The 14541-nt window shown below is 38.9% G+C and overlaps 1 protein-coding gene and 1 long non-coding RNA gene across 2 annotated transcripts in view; one reads left to right on the top strand and one right to left on the bottom strand.

The window, feature by feature from the left end:
* PTPN1 (protein tyrosine phosphatase non-receptor type 1) overlaps window positions 1-14541 on the top strand; it is a 42168-nt gene that overhangs the window by 20547 nt on the left and 7080 nt on the right. The window contains exons 2-7 of the mRNA XM_042884889.1: window positions 5776-5866; window positions 7357-7457; window positions 9147-9245; window positions 11937-12074; window positions 13382-13591; window positions 14252-14413. Of these exons, the coding sequence (XP_042740823.1) occupies window positions 5776-5866; window positions 7357-7457; window positions 9147-9245; window positions 11937-12074; window positions 13382-13591; window positions 14252-14413 (801 nt within the window). The remainder of the gene's footprint in view (window positions 1-5775; window positions 5867-7356; window positions 7458-9146; window positions 9246-11936; window positions 12075-13381; window positions 13592-14251; window positions 14414-14541) is intronic.
* On the bottom strand, window positions 7394-11577 carry LOC122187407. The gene is made up of 2 exons (XR_006181305.1): window positions 9965-11577; window positions 7394-8351 (listed from the first exon to the last, which is right to left on the bottom strand). It is a non-coding gene; the product is annotated as an uncharacterized LOC122187407 (long non-coding RNA).

The following is a 14541-nucleotide window of genomic DNA, read 5'->3' as shown; positions in this document are numbered from 1 at the left end:
CAGTGTAAGATGTGCTCCTGACGTGGATTGAATATCTGGGGGAAAAAAGAGAGATGGACGTGGCGAAGAAGGAAGCTGCAGTTATTCTCTTATATTGACTCAGTTCAGTTGTTTCCTGTTTTGGCAGTGAGTACATGGCTACAAAACAGCAAAAGTAGAGCATTACTGCCAGCTACTCTGAACTTCTTCTGTTATGGGTCATAACTTTCAAGAACAAATTGTATTTTGAACTTACTGAAATTCTAGAAGTCTCATGTAATTCTTTAACCAAGTAGTAGAGTCAGTCTAACACTTAGCATGAGTGATCAGTCTCTGGTTACCCCAGTTCCACTGCAACATTCAAAAAAATCGGAATAGAAAAAAGTTTTTACTCACGGCAGATAATGACATTGAAGCAATTTGACAGTCTGAACAATTGAGTTTTGCAGAATACAGTGATGTATTCCTTTTGACAACATGCTAAATAAATACAGTACTACTAAAACCGGCACATGGTACAAGTCTGGTAGTTTCTTGCTTCTGGAAGTACTTACCCAAATTTGAGGAGCTGTTTGGATGCACGAGTTCAGCTGAGCATTTAGTGTTTGGTTACCTGCCACGATGAGGTGGCTATGATAAAGAACTGGAGGATTTACTTTAATAATTGGTAAATTTCTAGTTAAGCATGTTGAGGCTAGTTGGTTTTGAGAAGCAATCAGTAATATCTGCTAACGGTAACGAGTGCGGGCACAGAAGAAATCAGTACACTTTCCCAAGTGTTGATATGATTTAATAACACAACCAGTTTATGTTCTCAGGGTTATTTCCATGCCTACAACTAGCTGACTGTAGTGTCAGAAGCACTGCTTACGTTGCATTGCTGCAACCTGTTGCAGATTGCCCACGCAGTGCTGAATTAGCAAGGGGCTTTCTAGGAAAGCCATGTTCTAAGTGTGTGATGATATATATGTGTATTTTTTTGAACTCGCATAGTAGTGTCATTGAACTTTAAACAAACTTATCCCTTTTTCTCTCTCTCTTTCCATGCTACTTGGCTTTGGAAAGAAGCTGGGGTATAGCCCTCTGGTTTTTGTTGAGGCAGATTAATAAATCAATATTGCCATTATTTTTCTTGAAAAGAAAATGGAGAGACTAAGTGATTTAAAAAGAAAAGATATCAAAATCTATGTTTATTTCAATTATCTAGCTGAAATTCTGCAGCTTAAGACTGATGTCTGATGTAAACGTCCATTTATTTATTTGGTCTTTAGATGCACACTGATGATCTTTTTGTTACCTGTATAATCTATCGCCCTTTTTTGTATTCATCCAAATGTCCTGATACAAGAAGTCCAGTTTTACTTGTCAGTCTGAGTTGTGTGAGATACTGATCTCCACATACTTTTTATCTGTTCATCTACATGTATTTTAGGTATTAGCAATGTTCTTTTGTTGAGGAGTCAGTTCACTGCTTCTCAGTGACTAAATTTGCTCTCTTGAACACTGACATGAAGCCAGTTGTGTAAAGTGCCTGTTTATTGTGGATCCCTTAGTAGTTGTACCTGTTTTTCTCGTAGTCCTCTTTGCCACATCATATAATTGTTTTTTTTTCCCCATTCTGCAGTCAGCCTTTAATGCTGGCTTTAAGAAATCTTTTTCAAGCTCTTAAACTAAAGTTGCTCTTTTGTTTAAGTGTTTTTTTTTTATACGTGTTTTGAATTGTGTTCCTTAATGCGACTGCCTGAGTAGATGGATTACTGTGTGCCTTCGTAGCAGGTGATGAGATCTTAGCAAATGCTGTTTCCTGTCGGAGCAGAACTGTTAAAATGACAATATTTCATTATCCCAAGATCTAGACTATTCCAAAATTTATGATGTAACATAACAGCACGATCAGATTGAGGCCTGCTTGAAAGTCCCAGGGAGGCTTTCTGTTGAATCCAAAGGCCCTTCAGACTGGTCATGACAGTTTCTCTTCTTGAAATACTGACATGCAAATGTGTGCAAATTGCAACATACTTGAACAACTAATGTCATGAATGCCTCTTCATGTTGTCTTACCTAGTACTTACTGGAAGGTTTAGGGGTATATCTTTCATTTCTTAACCTCCTGTAGGTTTCTGAACAAGGTGAGAAAGGTAGCAGTAAAAAAGTGGCGTTATGCTCAGGTTTACATAGGGCGAAAGTAGCTCGGGGCTGAGGAAAAGCGGCCAGACCAGGCTGTAAAATGCAGGAGGAATCGACTGCTGGTACTATAAAGTAGTTCGGGGTCAAGGGGAATTTTTTGAAGGCTGGGAGGAATGGAAGGACTTTGTGCTATGGACTGAATTACTAAGATGAGGTTTCGGAAGGATCGAGCATTCTGGAGCAGGAAGCTTTGGGATGAGGGGCCGAGAGCCTCTGGGAGCCCCCCTTTTTTCTGCTTCTATCCAAGCAAGGATGTGTTGGCCTGCCTGATTACTTCTGTCTGAACAACTCAGCTATCCTTGCATTGTGGAGAAATGGAACCCGTTCAATGCAACTGAGACCAAGCTTCTGGAAAGCCCAAATGAACTTCGTATTCCAGTCATTGCCATTCATTTGTAGCAGTGAGAACTTTCAATTTGAAGAATAGCACTTCAGCCAAGTTCTTCACTCTACATCTGACATTTTCAGGGGTATTTGCACTGGGTATGGGGTTTAAAATCAGGATATGAGCGTTACGGAATGACTCGTGTTCATAAACAGAAGCATTTGATCTTGTGCAAGTGACTTGGGTTTTAGCCCATCTTTATAAAGTATTACATTGCACAACTTTTTGAATGAAATGTCCTTTTAAAATTACAGGATCTCTGCAACGAGACTGAGCGTGATTACAGAAGGTGTTAAGTAACCTTATCAATACCTCATTCGTATTCATCCACTAACTTCAGATCTTGTGGCACGACTGGCTTCAGGTTACTCATAACGTAATGCCGTGCGTTGAATGAATCTGCCTTCTCCTGGTGGTGATCTTCCAGTCTGTAACTGGACCTCCACCACCCTGCATCAGTAGCTAATCTGACTTGATAGCTGACTCCTAAAGTAACAAGTAACAGAGGTTTCTGGGAAATGTATGAGAAGCCTGTAACATGGTTGTTTTTGTAACTTGACACTAGAATGCATCTTTCCAATAATCGCTTCTGTTGAAGGCCATCTGACTTCTACCAAAGCCAGCTTAATATCCTGAAAAAATCTTATGTTTCTTGTCATTCTAGATGTTCTACCAACTGCTGTAGCCAAAATAAACAACAGAAAACCTCAAGTCACTTTTATTCCATGTTGTTGAGAACAGCATGCCCCATCTTTTCAGGCATGAATTCAACCACCGAGATCCAGGCAGCGTGCCCTTTGGGATTTTCTTTTTTATTGGTATTGCACTCAGAAATGAAGTTCTGTATGCTTAGTTGGCTTTTCATACAAGGCAGCAGATTGCCTGCTGCGATATCTTGATCCTTCATCTTCTTCCCCCTCACTCCTACCCTTTTGTTTTTATCTCTGTTTTTTTGCAACATGCTTCAGGAATATGTAATTTTTTTAAAGACTGTCTGTTTTTGGGAGGCATGTGGGTAATTTCTTTCTCTTCATTTTCTACATGCTTATTGGAGTTTTGCATCTCCTCGACCTCCTTTATTCTTTCTATTCCTGTAGGCACTGTAGCATCACAACAACAACAACAAAAAAAACCCACCAGGTGTTAGTTAATAACCAGATTTCTACTCCCTCAGCAATGCATTACCAGTCTGAGATCCTTAAATACATATCTGAATCTGTGGAACTCCCTGAGGCTGGGAGTAAGTAGTGTATAAGTGCATATGCACATGAATACTTAAGTACAGTATTTTTACATTAGAATTCCTTTGCATCATTTAATCTCAGTAATGAAATGTTTGATTTGTTTCCTATTTTAGAGAGGGGATGGTTGTTTTCAGATGTTTTAATGCCACGAAATGATACTGCACAGACTAGTGCTGCTACCAGTTTAACTCTGTATTCACAGCTATCATTCCTAAGGATTTTTTTCTTTTGGTTTGCAATTTGCTGCATTTTAATATGGATCTTAAGTGTTGACTTTTTGGGTTCCTGACTACATAGGCTCTGTGAGAAATATGATTAGAGATCCAGAAGGCCACTTTTCCTTAGTTCCCTATTTTTCTCTTATTAATCCTGTACAGTCAGTATATAGGAAAGATAAACACCTGCAGAACACAGAATCGTCAATCTAATTGATTAGTCAGAGATTAATTTACGAAAACAGCCCTTTTAGCTACTTCATGTTTTAGATATTAGATTGTAGCAGTCAAGATCATGTTCTCCAGACAGCATTCTTCATAAGCAGAATTACTGGCAGCCATGTGTTAAGTTGCAAAAAGTAGCAGCTGTCATTACTTATTTCAGTGAGGGGCCATTTCAGAATACTGTACTAATTTTGAGCAGGTATATGAAAAATAGAGCTGTTTGCTTAATTTGCAGAATTCACTGTACATTGGTAATCACTGGTAAATAATGGGGTAATAAAGCAAAAAAGAGGAACTTCAAAATAAATAAATGAATAAATAAATACAAATCTTTAGCACTGTAAGTACTTCTTTCTGCAAAGCTGTGAGGAATAGAAAAGCAGTCCAGTTTGCCCTGTGTTTCAGCAATTAGATTCTGAGGTGGTATAAAATCCTTCAGCTCTCATGTTGGTAGCTTGCCACAGTGTGAGCTGGAGCCTGAGATTGATAGAGGAGTGCCCAGCCTTTCTGTGCAGATGTATCACAGGCAGTCCTGCAAAGCTACTGCATGTTTATGCACAGAAACCTCTCTGCTTCTAACAGTGGTTATAGATGTGTGGATCAACACCATGCTCAACAGCATGCATGTCTGCACAGGTAATTAACGTAAAACTTGGCTTAACTTGGTGTCTTTAACAAAAATAAATTAGCTCTGTAATGTGTTTATAATTATGTTTTTGAATGGCCTCTGGGCCAGATTCACTTTTTCATTTAATGTTCATGCATATGGTATCTGTCTTAGGATTTCATAAACCTAATTGTGCTGTCGAAGTATCAGTTTTACAGTAAATCCATTCCTTTGGTTTTCATTAATTTCAGTTAAATATGGCAGCTTTAAGGTAAAGTTCCTTGTACTGTAGTTTTTAAGAATCGCTTGCTTAGAACAGTATTTACTTACATTGTTAAGACGTGTTTCTTATCAGCTGGGACTAATATCCAAGGACAGCAGAAATCATCTCAGATAGTTGAGCTATTTCATACATCTGAAAAAAAAACCTGGAAGAAACTGTAATTGTATGCTTTAGATGATAGATACATTCAGTAGAGCATGCAAGTTGAATTTTTTTTTTGCCATTTGCAGCTGGTAAGTCAAGATAAAGTTCCGCACAGCCTTAGAAAGACGTGACTGTGGCATGTTGACGTTGACACGTCACTCCTCTGATGCCAAGGGGCAGACAGGTCTTTTCTACCATAATGAATATTTTCTAATTCTTGGTTGGCCAGAAGGAACATTTGATAATTCCCTTGATAATGGCACCATTATCGTAGAGCAGTTCATATGGAAGTGCTTTCCAGCGTTTTCTTGTGTTCTGATAAATTTAAACTGAGTTTTTACCTGAATCCTAAAATGTTCACTGTCTAAAACTGTCACACGGTAAAACAAATCGTGTCATTCTGTGATAAAACATGAAGTCAGATGGCTGTTTGTCTTCAAATAGCTAACGGTAGGATGATATTAAATGAATTCATACATTAAACTTTTTTGGTTGTTTTGTTTCAGGACATTAGGCATGAAGCCAGTGATTTTCCATGTAAAGTGGCGAAACATCCCAGAAACAAAAACAGAAATAGGTACAGAGATGTCAGCCCCTGTAAGTATATTTGCTTTTCCATTGTTTGTGACACACAATTGACCTCTAATTATTTCTGGCACGTAAATGCTCTGTGTAAGATCAAGACCTCTGTTAGATGCATAGAGATCCCAGATCATTATGTCTGTTAATATATAAAGTTATGAGATTGATGGCACAGGATGCTGTTATGTTCATAGGATCGTTGTGTAGCAACATGCAGTGATTCTGTATGTGTGGGCAGAAAACAGAAGAACGGAACTTGTTTTCTCTTATGCTAGGGAAAAACGGTGGTGGAAGTATTAACACAAGTAAAAATATCCTTTCTATTGCAGTGCACTTACTAGAACATCCTTTCAGTCAATGTAGCATAATTGTTGCCTTTGGAAGATGGAGAAGTCTTGCATAAAGTAAGACCACTGGAGATGAATCCAGTTGAGACAGAGATTGAGATTTGAGATAGAAAAAGGGACGTTTGCAGAGCTGGTAATCTCAGCGCGAGACCTGTGCTTCCAAAATGACTGTCATTGCATGTTCTGTTGAATTGTGATGAGACTTCAGTCTCTGAGCATGTGCCCTCTGTACAAGGCACTGCAGCAGCAGTTCTGCTCAGCATCGCAGGCTGTCTTTCCATCCGTGAGTCTATGTACAAAGGCTACCGCATTCAGACTTCCCTGTGCCTGGCGTGCTGACTTTGGAGGTGCTATTGCAGACACTAGAGAAAGTGACTACTTGGCTGAACTGACTGGCTTCTCTGCACTGCAGAGCAGTAGTCAGGACCCTTCCTTAAAGGTGCAGCACTGGTACCTATTTTAAATACAGTGATTCTGTAGGTTCTGTCTTTGGGCAGTTATCTATATTCTGCTCAAAGAGAAGAGTGTTACTGTGTACCACCAAATTCTTACATTGTAGGGGCTGAAGGTTATCATCTGTTCACCTTTCTTGTAAAATGTGAAAATTCTTGTCTTTGTGGGTTTTTTTTCTGTGTGTGTGTGCGCATTTTTCCTTCTATATAGAAGAAATAGAACCTAACAAAAGAGCAGTAACATTACATTTTCTGTAACTTTAATTATTATTTCTAGACGTTACTTGTTCTTGTCTGGGAAAAGTAGAGTAAGTCTTTTGTTTGTTCAATACATGTTTAGTCAGACCTTTAACAATCTGATTTTTAATGTTTAAGTTGAAGTAGATAAGCAGTTATGTAACTGTATTTATTTAAAAACAGTAACTTAGTAACTGTACAAATGTATCAGTGTGATCTGGTTTGCACCTTAATTGTGAGTACCAGATTCTTGCAATGTATTTCCAGAAGACGGAGCTCGACTTGAATTCACTGCTCTGTACAGTGCTGTTCTCGTAGTACATACATGGTACTTGAGGCTCCGGGGATACCAGAGAACACTTCTGTGATTGAGCTCTTTTAATTCTTCAGGAAAACTCTGCTTTTTTGAGCCTATCATCTAGTGAGGCTGTGCATGTGTTCTAACCAGTATTTCTGATTTATTCTGCAGTTGATCACAGTCGAATTAAGCTAAATCAAGGTGACAATGACTATATCAATGCTAGTTTAATAAAAATGGAAGAGGCCCAGAGGAGCTACATCCTTACACAGGTAACTGCTGTCTACACACAGTGGAAATATAGGATGATTGGAGTTGTTTTTCAAGGAATTTCTTTAGTCTGTCTGGTTTATGTTGTTTATTTTAAAGCTAGTTAAGTGTATATAGGTATCCCTGTCTGTTTAAACATATAAAGTTGTTCTATGCACACAATATAAATGCTGCATGTTTTTCCTTCTTTTTGTCAGTACTGACTTTGCATTTTGGTACCATTGGGTCTCTGACTTCAGGCCCACCTTGGCTTTATAACAGAAGTTGATGTACTTTTAGAAATCCACTTATGATATGTTGGTTTATGATAAGCAACATCAAGATGTGGTTGACATCTGTCACCTTTCTCCTACGTGGAAGACCAATGCATAAAGACCATGGAAGTCCAAAGCACAAAGGCTTTGGAACTTTGGACCATTATAGTCTTAAAATTCCTGAACAGAAACATGCTTCACTTAGTGGGAGAATTTCACATTTACAGAAGTTTGTCGTTACGCATCCTTCTGAAAACGATAGTGTAGTGTTCACAGATGTGTACATCCTAAGATGACCTCCAAAAGGTCTACGGACAGTGCTGATGTCTTTATCTTTGAAGTGAGAGAGGAAAGCTATGATAAAGGCTTCGATGATGGAGATATGGGCAGGGGGGAAATTTGCTGTCTTTCTCTGAATCTGTGACTTACACAATTCTGTAACAGTTTCAAAGACACCAAGGTACCTGGCCGTCTTACTGTGACAGCTGGCGATTGTCAGAAGTCCTGTTTGTCCTAAACCTTTGGTTTCCTGGAGGCAGCCCTGGCCTCTAATCTTGACTTGTTCTTCCTCCCGCGCTTCAGATAAAGGTAGACTGGGATTAATATTTCCAAGCAAAGGTCAGCAGCTCTTCCTTCTTCTTTCTAGAGAACAAAGATAAATCTGTAACGAAGAAGCAGGCAGTGCAGCATTCAATATGAAAATGATTCTTGTACATAACTTGCATTTCCCTTATTTAGGACGAGGTAGGCTGATCGCAGAGTTGAACTGGTAGGCTTGTATGTGCAGCTAAGTGGTACTAAAGATTTTTTCTGATCCAGTATTTAATGGATTTGAATGGCTTTTTGAGGTCCCTGGCCAGCTGTTTGAGCAAGGTGGTGTTTAGTGAGTGTGAGAGGCACCGTGCTGCTGGCTGTGTTGACCCAAATTCAAAATGGATTTTGGAGTACAGAACAGCAAAATGAATTAGCACAGACAAGAAGCTACAAGGAAATGTGCTTTGTAAGTAGAGTATAATACTGTAAAGTATCATGAATAACAATGAAGTATTGCAGAAGAATTAAACGTGTACATTAATTTTGCTCCTAATCAGTGAGGTTTTATTTCCCCATTACTTTCATTTGCCCGCCTACGAAAATTCTCTCAGCATTTTTCGCTCCCAGTTCTCTTCTCACTAATGAGACTACTTCTGTCTTCCTGTTATGTGTGTTATGTGTGTGGGGAGGGAAGAGATTAACATCCGTCCATGGGAGAATTGGAACCTAAAGCTACATCACTACATTCTGTTGTTTTTGGGTTTGGATTTTTTTTTTTTCAGTTTGAGAAGTTGCTTGATATTTGCCTGCATTTATTGTCTAGGGCAGTAACTTTTTACTGGGAAACATTGCTCTGATTTTGACAGAAAATATCACTTATTTCTGGTTATTCTGTCTCCACAGGGACCTTTGCCAAATACTTGTGGTCACTTCTGGGAGATGGTTTGGGAACAGAAAAGCCGTGGTGTTGTCATGTTGAACAGAGTGATGGAAAAGGGATCCGTGAGTATTTATCTGGTGTTAGCTATGTGCTCACTGTGTGTTTTGCTTTAAATTAAATTGAAAGAAAAAAAAAAAAAAAGAAGAGAACTGAAATAGAGGTAAAAAATGTGACTGTAAGTAATTTTACCTAACAAATAGTGCTTAGAATCAACTACCTGGTGAATCAGTCTTTTAGTCAGAAGACTATCTGGTTTGTACCTGCAGGTCTTAATTTCTTCTGAATTTGGTTGAAATAAGGCATTAAAACCATCTGTCTGCAAAAATGAGTATTTGGTCTGCTTCTAACCTAGGTGTCTGAATCTAATTCTTCTCATATACAAATTGTGCCTCCAATACACCAAGTGTTTATTCAGAAACAATGTGAAATGGCTTTAGTTTAGTTACAGGTTCACCCTGATTCCAAGTTTCCTTCACACAGTAAGAACTCAGATTTTTAAACCTAACTCCAGCATATACTGTTTGTGCTCCAGGGTCACTGTTTTATTAAAAAAAAACTGTTTCAGGTGTGAGGAAAATGGGGGTACAATTACAAGTGCTTTTCCTGGTGTCTGTGTTAAACACTGATGTGCCAGTGATGCAGAAGCAGCTGCTAAGCCAGGACATGTGCAGTGGATTTGATTCTGTCACACCTTTTAGGGAGTTTACATTAGACAGGACAGACAGATGATGAAGGATGATTTACAACAGGTAAATAGCTGAGGTTATTTTAAGTAACTAACATGATATCTAAAAGGGGTTGGCTCCTCTTGCACATGGAGTAGCTGCTGTCTTGAGAGGAAATGTCTCAGCCCTTCTGGGGCTGGTGGAGACATGGGGCATTAATTCCATCAAGCACGGAATTAATTCCATATCTGTGGGTTCAGAGCATTGGTTGTATGGTAACAGCTGGTGTCCTGTGCTCCTCAGGTGGACTTGGCATCTGTCAAATTTGAGAAAAAAGCAGTTTTAAAAACTGACAGGAACGCACAGTTACAAGTTAAATGTTACAGTGCAGTCAGTATAAAGATGCGTCAGTGGCGTAGTGGGTATGTTGGGTATCTACCAGTGATAACTGGTGTGTGCTTTTGCAAAATGGGGAAAGAATTCTCAATCATCAGGAAATTTCTTGTGGAATCAGTTGTGTTTTTAGTAACTGCAGTCTTGATTATGAGTGTGTTGCAAGTGAAACTTAATCTTCAAGAGATGCAGTAACTGTAGTTTTCAATAGTTTCTTCCTTTCCAGCCATTCCCACTTATTCTCTTCAGTGTCAATGGTTTCAAAGAAAATGAATTACTATGATAGCCCTCAGGGCTGGCTGCTAACCCTTCTGAGCAGACAGCAGCAGGGGACTACAGTGGAGCACAACAAAATAGTGTTTACAGGCGCATTTGATAGAGCAATTAGACACCAGTCATTTGCAGTTTCTTAAACGTTAAGACTCAAGAAAGTGCTGAGAATTATAACTGCCTTCTAGACCCTGAAAACTAAGGGTACTATTTGAATAAAAGCTAGAACTAGTCCGGGCAAAACTAGAATTAATGTACCATTGATTACATTACTCCGTAGAGTTTCCTGGCAGAAATTATCCTAGAGGTGAGATTGCTGTTGTTTTCTTACCAGTATTTCTCCACCTCAGCATTAAATCCATGTTATTGGACCTTCAATAAAAATAGCACTAATCCATCCGTCCAGCCATCCGTTCCCAAAGAGCTGAGATACGGACAAGTGGTGGCTGTAATCCTGTTTTCAGAGGAGCAATGCTTAATGACAGAAAGAGCAGGACAGTTCCCACACTCAGAATATCTGTAGTTTTTAATGGTTACAAACTTTCCCATTTGTCTTGCTGGTGAGTTTCTTTTTCTTTAGTTTCAGTTTTTTCCTACACACTGCACAATCTGCTGCTCGTCTGTTTGGTTGATTTATCTAATGCAGCAGTCTTCTTGCAAAAGTAAGTTCTCTTGGAAAACTTCACTGACAAAATTGAAAGTCAGAAATAGGTAATGGTTGTGTTTGCTGACTGCAGGATTTTTTGTTAGGCTCTTTACTTTCAAAGTGTGCCATGTAAAATTAGAATGATCTCACTGCTATTTTTATTTTTGCGGTAAGTGAAAGAAATAACCCAAAATCTCATCTGATATTATACTTGCAAATTAGTAATGCTGTCATTCTCTAGTAGCTTATCTGTTGAATTAATAATTTTTTTTATGGTACATTCTGCTCTTGTTAACATCTCTTCTTTTGAAATGGAAACATTTCAGTAAGGGTGATGCATAAAATGCAGCATTGACTTGGATTCACATTTTGGGAGTGTTGTACAGCTTTTGTATTTAGAAATTTACTAGACTTTTTGGGTTGTTGTTAATGGTATGATACAAGCTAAAATAAATAATGACTTTGGTGATTTTGATTATGTTCCACAGAGGTACAGTCCTGTTGCACACTCTTCCAGTTTCCATGTAGAAGAAAGAGCTCTGCTGCCACAAAGCTATCCTCAGTCATTAGGTATTTTCATGAGTCAGTTGGGGTCAAAATAATTTGACTCGTACCAAACAAAAATTACCGAAGATGTGGTTTTGCAGCATAAAGGAAGGCTGGTATTTTTTGCATTGAAACTCATCCTTATAATAAAACCAGAGGAATATTTTAAGATAGTTATATTTGCTTTTTACACAAGTATAAACGATGCATAAATGGTACCCGTTTGTTTTTAGATAAAGTGTGCGCAGTACTGGCCACGGAAGGAAGAAAGGGAAATGTTTTTTGAAGATACGAACTTGAAACTAACCTTGATATCAGAAGATATAAAGTCATATTACACAGTACGACAACTAGAGTTGGAAAACCTTACAGTAAGTACAGGAACTACTACCAGTCACTTCCTTTAATCTCTCTGAGGTGAGACCCTGCTCATCACTAAGGTTATGGAAAAGACTGGTGTGAAATGCAGCAGATTTTGTGCTGGAATTGATGATTCTGTATGAGATGGCTCTTCAACATTGCCTGGTATTGGAGCATTACTCTGGCAGTGAAGAAACACAAAAGCAGTCATTCAAGCAGTGGCACCTGATGGAAAGTTCCTGCATGACGCTGGCAAGGAATATTGCCATTCACTGTCGCTGAATGTGGGTAACTGAAGATAATGTCTAAGGTTCCCAGCGGTGCTGAGCTCAGTGTGCATGTTGTGGCATTCTGGCAACAGTTCTGTTCTGCCCACATGCTGCTCCATACTGGAGGGTATCAATATTTGCTCAACTGTTAGCATCTTGTGCCAGGAAATGTGAGAAAGCAGATACGAATTTGATTGATCAAGTGATAGCTGAGTAAGGATTTGGCTGTTGCAGTTTGTTTGCTGTGTTAAGAAGTATATCTGCCATAGGCATGTTTTGGATGGTTGTACCTCCAAATTCTGACAGGATGTGAACACCGTTGAGTTAGTAGTCTTGGAAGAAAGTTTCCAAATTGGGAATAAAGTCTAAGGGAACACCTGTGATTGTGTGTTTCGTCTGCAGAAGTGGAACAGGCTTCTGTAGCTCGCCGTACACCATTCTGAGAACTCTTTAAATGGTCTTTAAATTCTGCCATTACAAACTGGTCAGCAGTAGTTAGCTACTATCAGCTAGCTATTTTAGTGCAAGCATTTGAACTATACTGAAAAAAGCATAAGGTAGGTTATACATAAGTTTACTTACCAGTCTCCTTTGCTCAAAACAGAGTCCTTTTACAAAAAGGAATAATTGTAATTAGTTTCTTAGCTGAGCAGATGTGAAAGCCCCCTCAGAACATGGAGCGTTGTCATTTGAATTTAAGTCAACTATTGTAAAGCTGTAATGTCCAAGAAGTAGTAGTGCAGTCTGATTATCACACAAAGCTGAGCTGGTGCTCTCCTCTGTATCATAGAAACCAGATTTACTGCTAACGTTTTTTTTGTAGGCACAAATTTGAAACTGACCTACAGCTATAAACAGTTAATGTTTGAAGCTATATAACTGACATTTGAAGCTGCCTTTCTTAAGCAAGTAGGAGGATATTTGCTGGGAAAATGAACATGTGAGGAACTGTATTTGCTCATTAGAACATTGTTGTAAGCAGCTGTACTTTGAACAGTTTTTGACTTGTGCGTCTACCTAAAAGACTTGCTAAGTGCTGTCTTTTACAGATGCAGGAAACTAGAGAGATTCTGCACTTTCATTATACTACGTGGCCTGACTTTGGAGTCCCGGAGTCTCCTGCTTCATTCCTCAATTTCTTGTTCAAAGTGAGAGAATCTGGCTCGCTTAACCCTGAGTATGGACCTGTTGTGGTGCACTGCAGCGCAGGAATTGGGAGATCAGGAACATTCTGTCTGGTCGATACGTGTCTTCTGCTGGTAAGAACTACAGTGTCGAGATGATACGCTGTTTCAGTAGAGCTCCCTTCAAGAGCGGTTTCTTCTGGCTTACAAAAAGCTGCGGTGTTTTCTGTGGAGTATTCTCACATGTTAATTCTCTTATCTTACTCATATTCTGGTTTGAGACTGTCTTCCATTTTAAAACTAAGGTAGATCTCATTCTTAACTGGCTGTTTGATTCCAGGAAGGAAAACTCTAGTTTTTAGAGTGATTTGCACGGATAGGCTTTATCCGTGTGGTTAAGAAAAACATGAGGTGTTTGCTAAATAACAGTGTAAGCTATCCTTAAACAGTGTGAAGTACACCGACGTGTTTCCTTTTACAGAGTCAACTTTGCCATTTAGGGAGGGGAAAATTTTGGTTTTATTCTGTCACTGTGTGAGATCAACTAATACACAGAAGTCAGGCCTGGGTCAGAGTATCTGTTTCTTAAACTATTTTACTTATTACATCTTCAAAACAAGAAAGACCAAAAAAGGGAAAACATACAGGAGTCCTAGTGCAGTTTTCCATTTCTGTGTCTTTTCTTAGTGCATTAATACTTCAATATGTAGGATGGTCTGAAAGCTGCTCTATTAAGCCAGTCATCATATTGAATCTCATCAGAGCATAAAGTATGTTTCAAATTTTTATCTTCAGATGGACAAACGGAAAGATCCTTCTTCTGTGGATGTTAAGCAGGTTCTGCTCGAAATGAGGAAGTACAGAATGGGACTCATACAGACAGCAGATCAGCTTCGTTTCTCCTACTTAGCTGTTATTGAGGGGGCAAAATTCATTATGGGGGATGCTTCAGTGCAAGTGAGTACCATTGACTGCAGATCCAGATGTGTAGTAAGCTGCAACATTTTTTTTAACTGTAGCATATAAGTGGGGTCAGTGAACAGAAAGGAGCCTTGAATTACTTTGGCTTCAGTAAGTTTTTATAT

This window comes from Lagopus leucura, unplaced genomic scaffold, assembly GCF_019238085.1.
Source record: "Lagopus leucura isolate 7727_CA_CO unplaced genomic scaffold, USGS_WTPT01 Super-Scaffold_100047, whole genome shotgun sequence".
Classification (NCBI taxonomy): domain Eukaryota; kingdom Metazoa; phylum Chordata; class Aves; order Galliformes; family Phasianidae; genus Lagopus; species Lagopus leucura.
The sequence above is the reverse complement of the archived record's forward strand: the minus strand, read 5'-3'. Positions and strand labels throughout refer to the sequence as shown.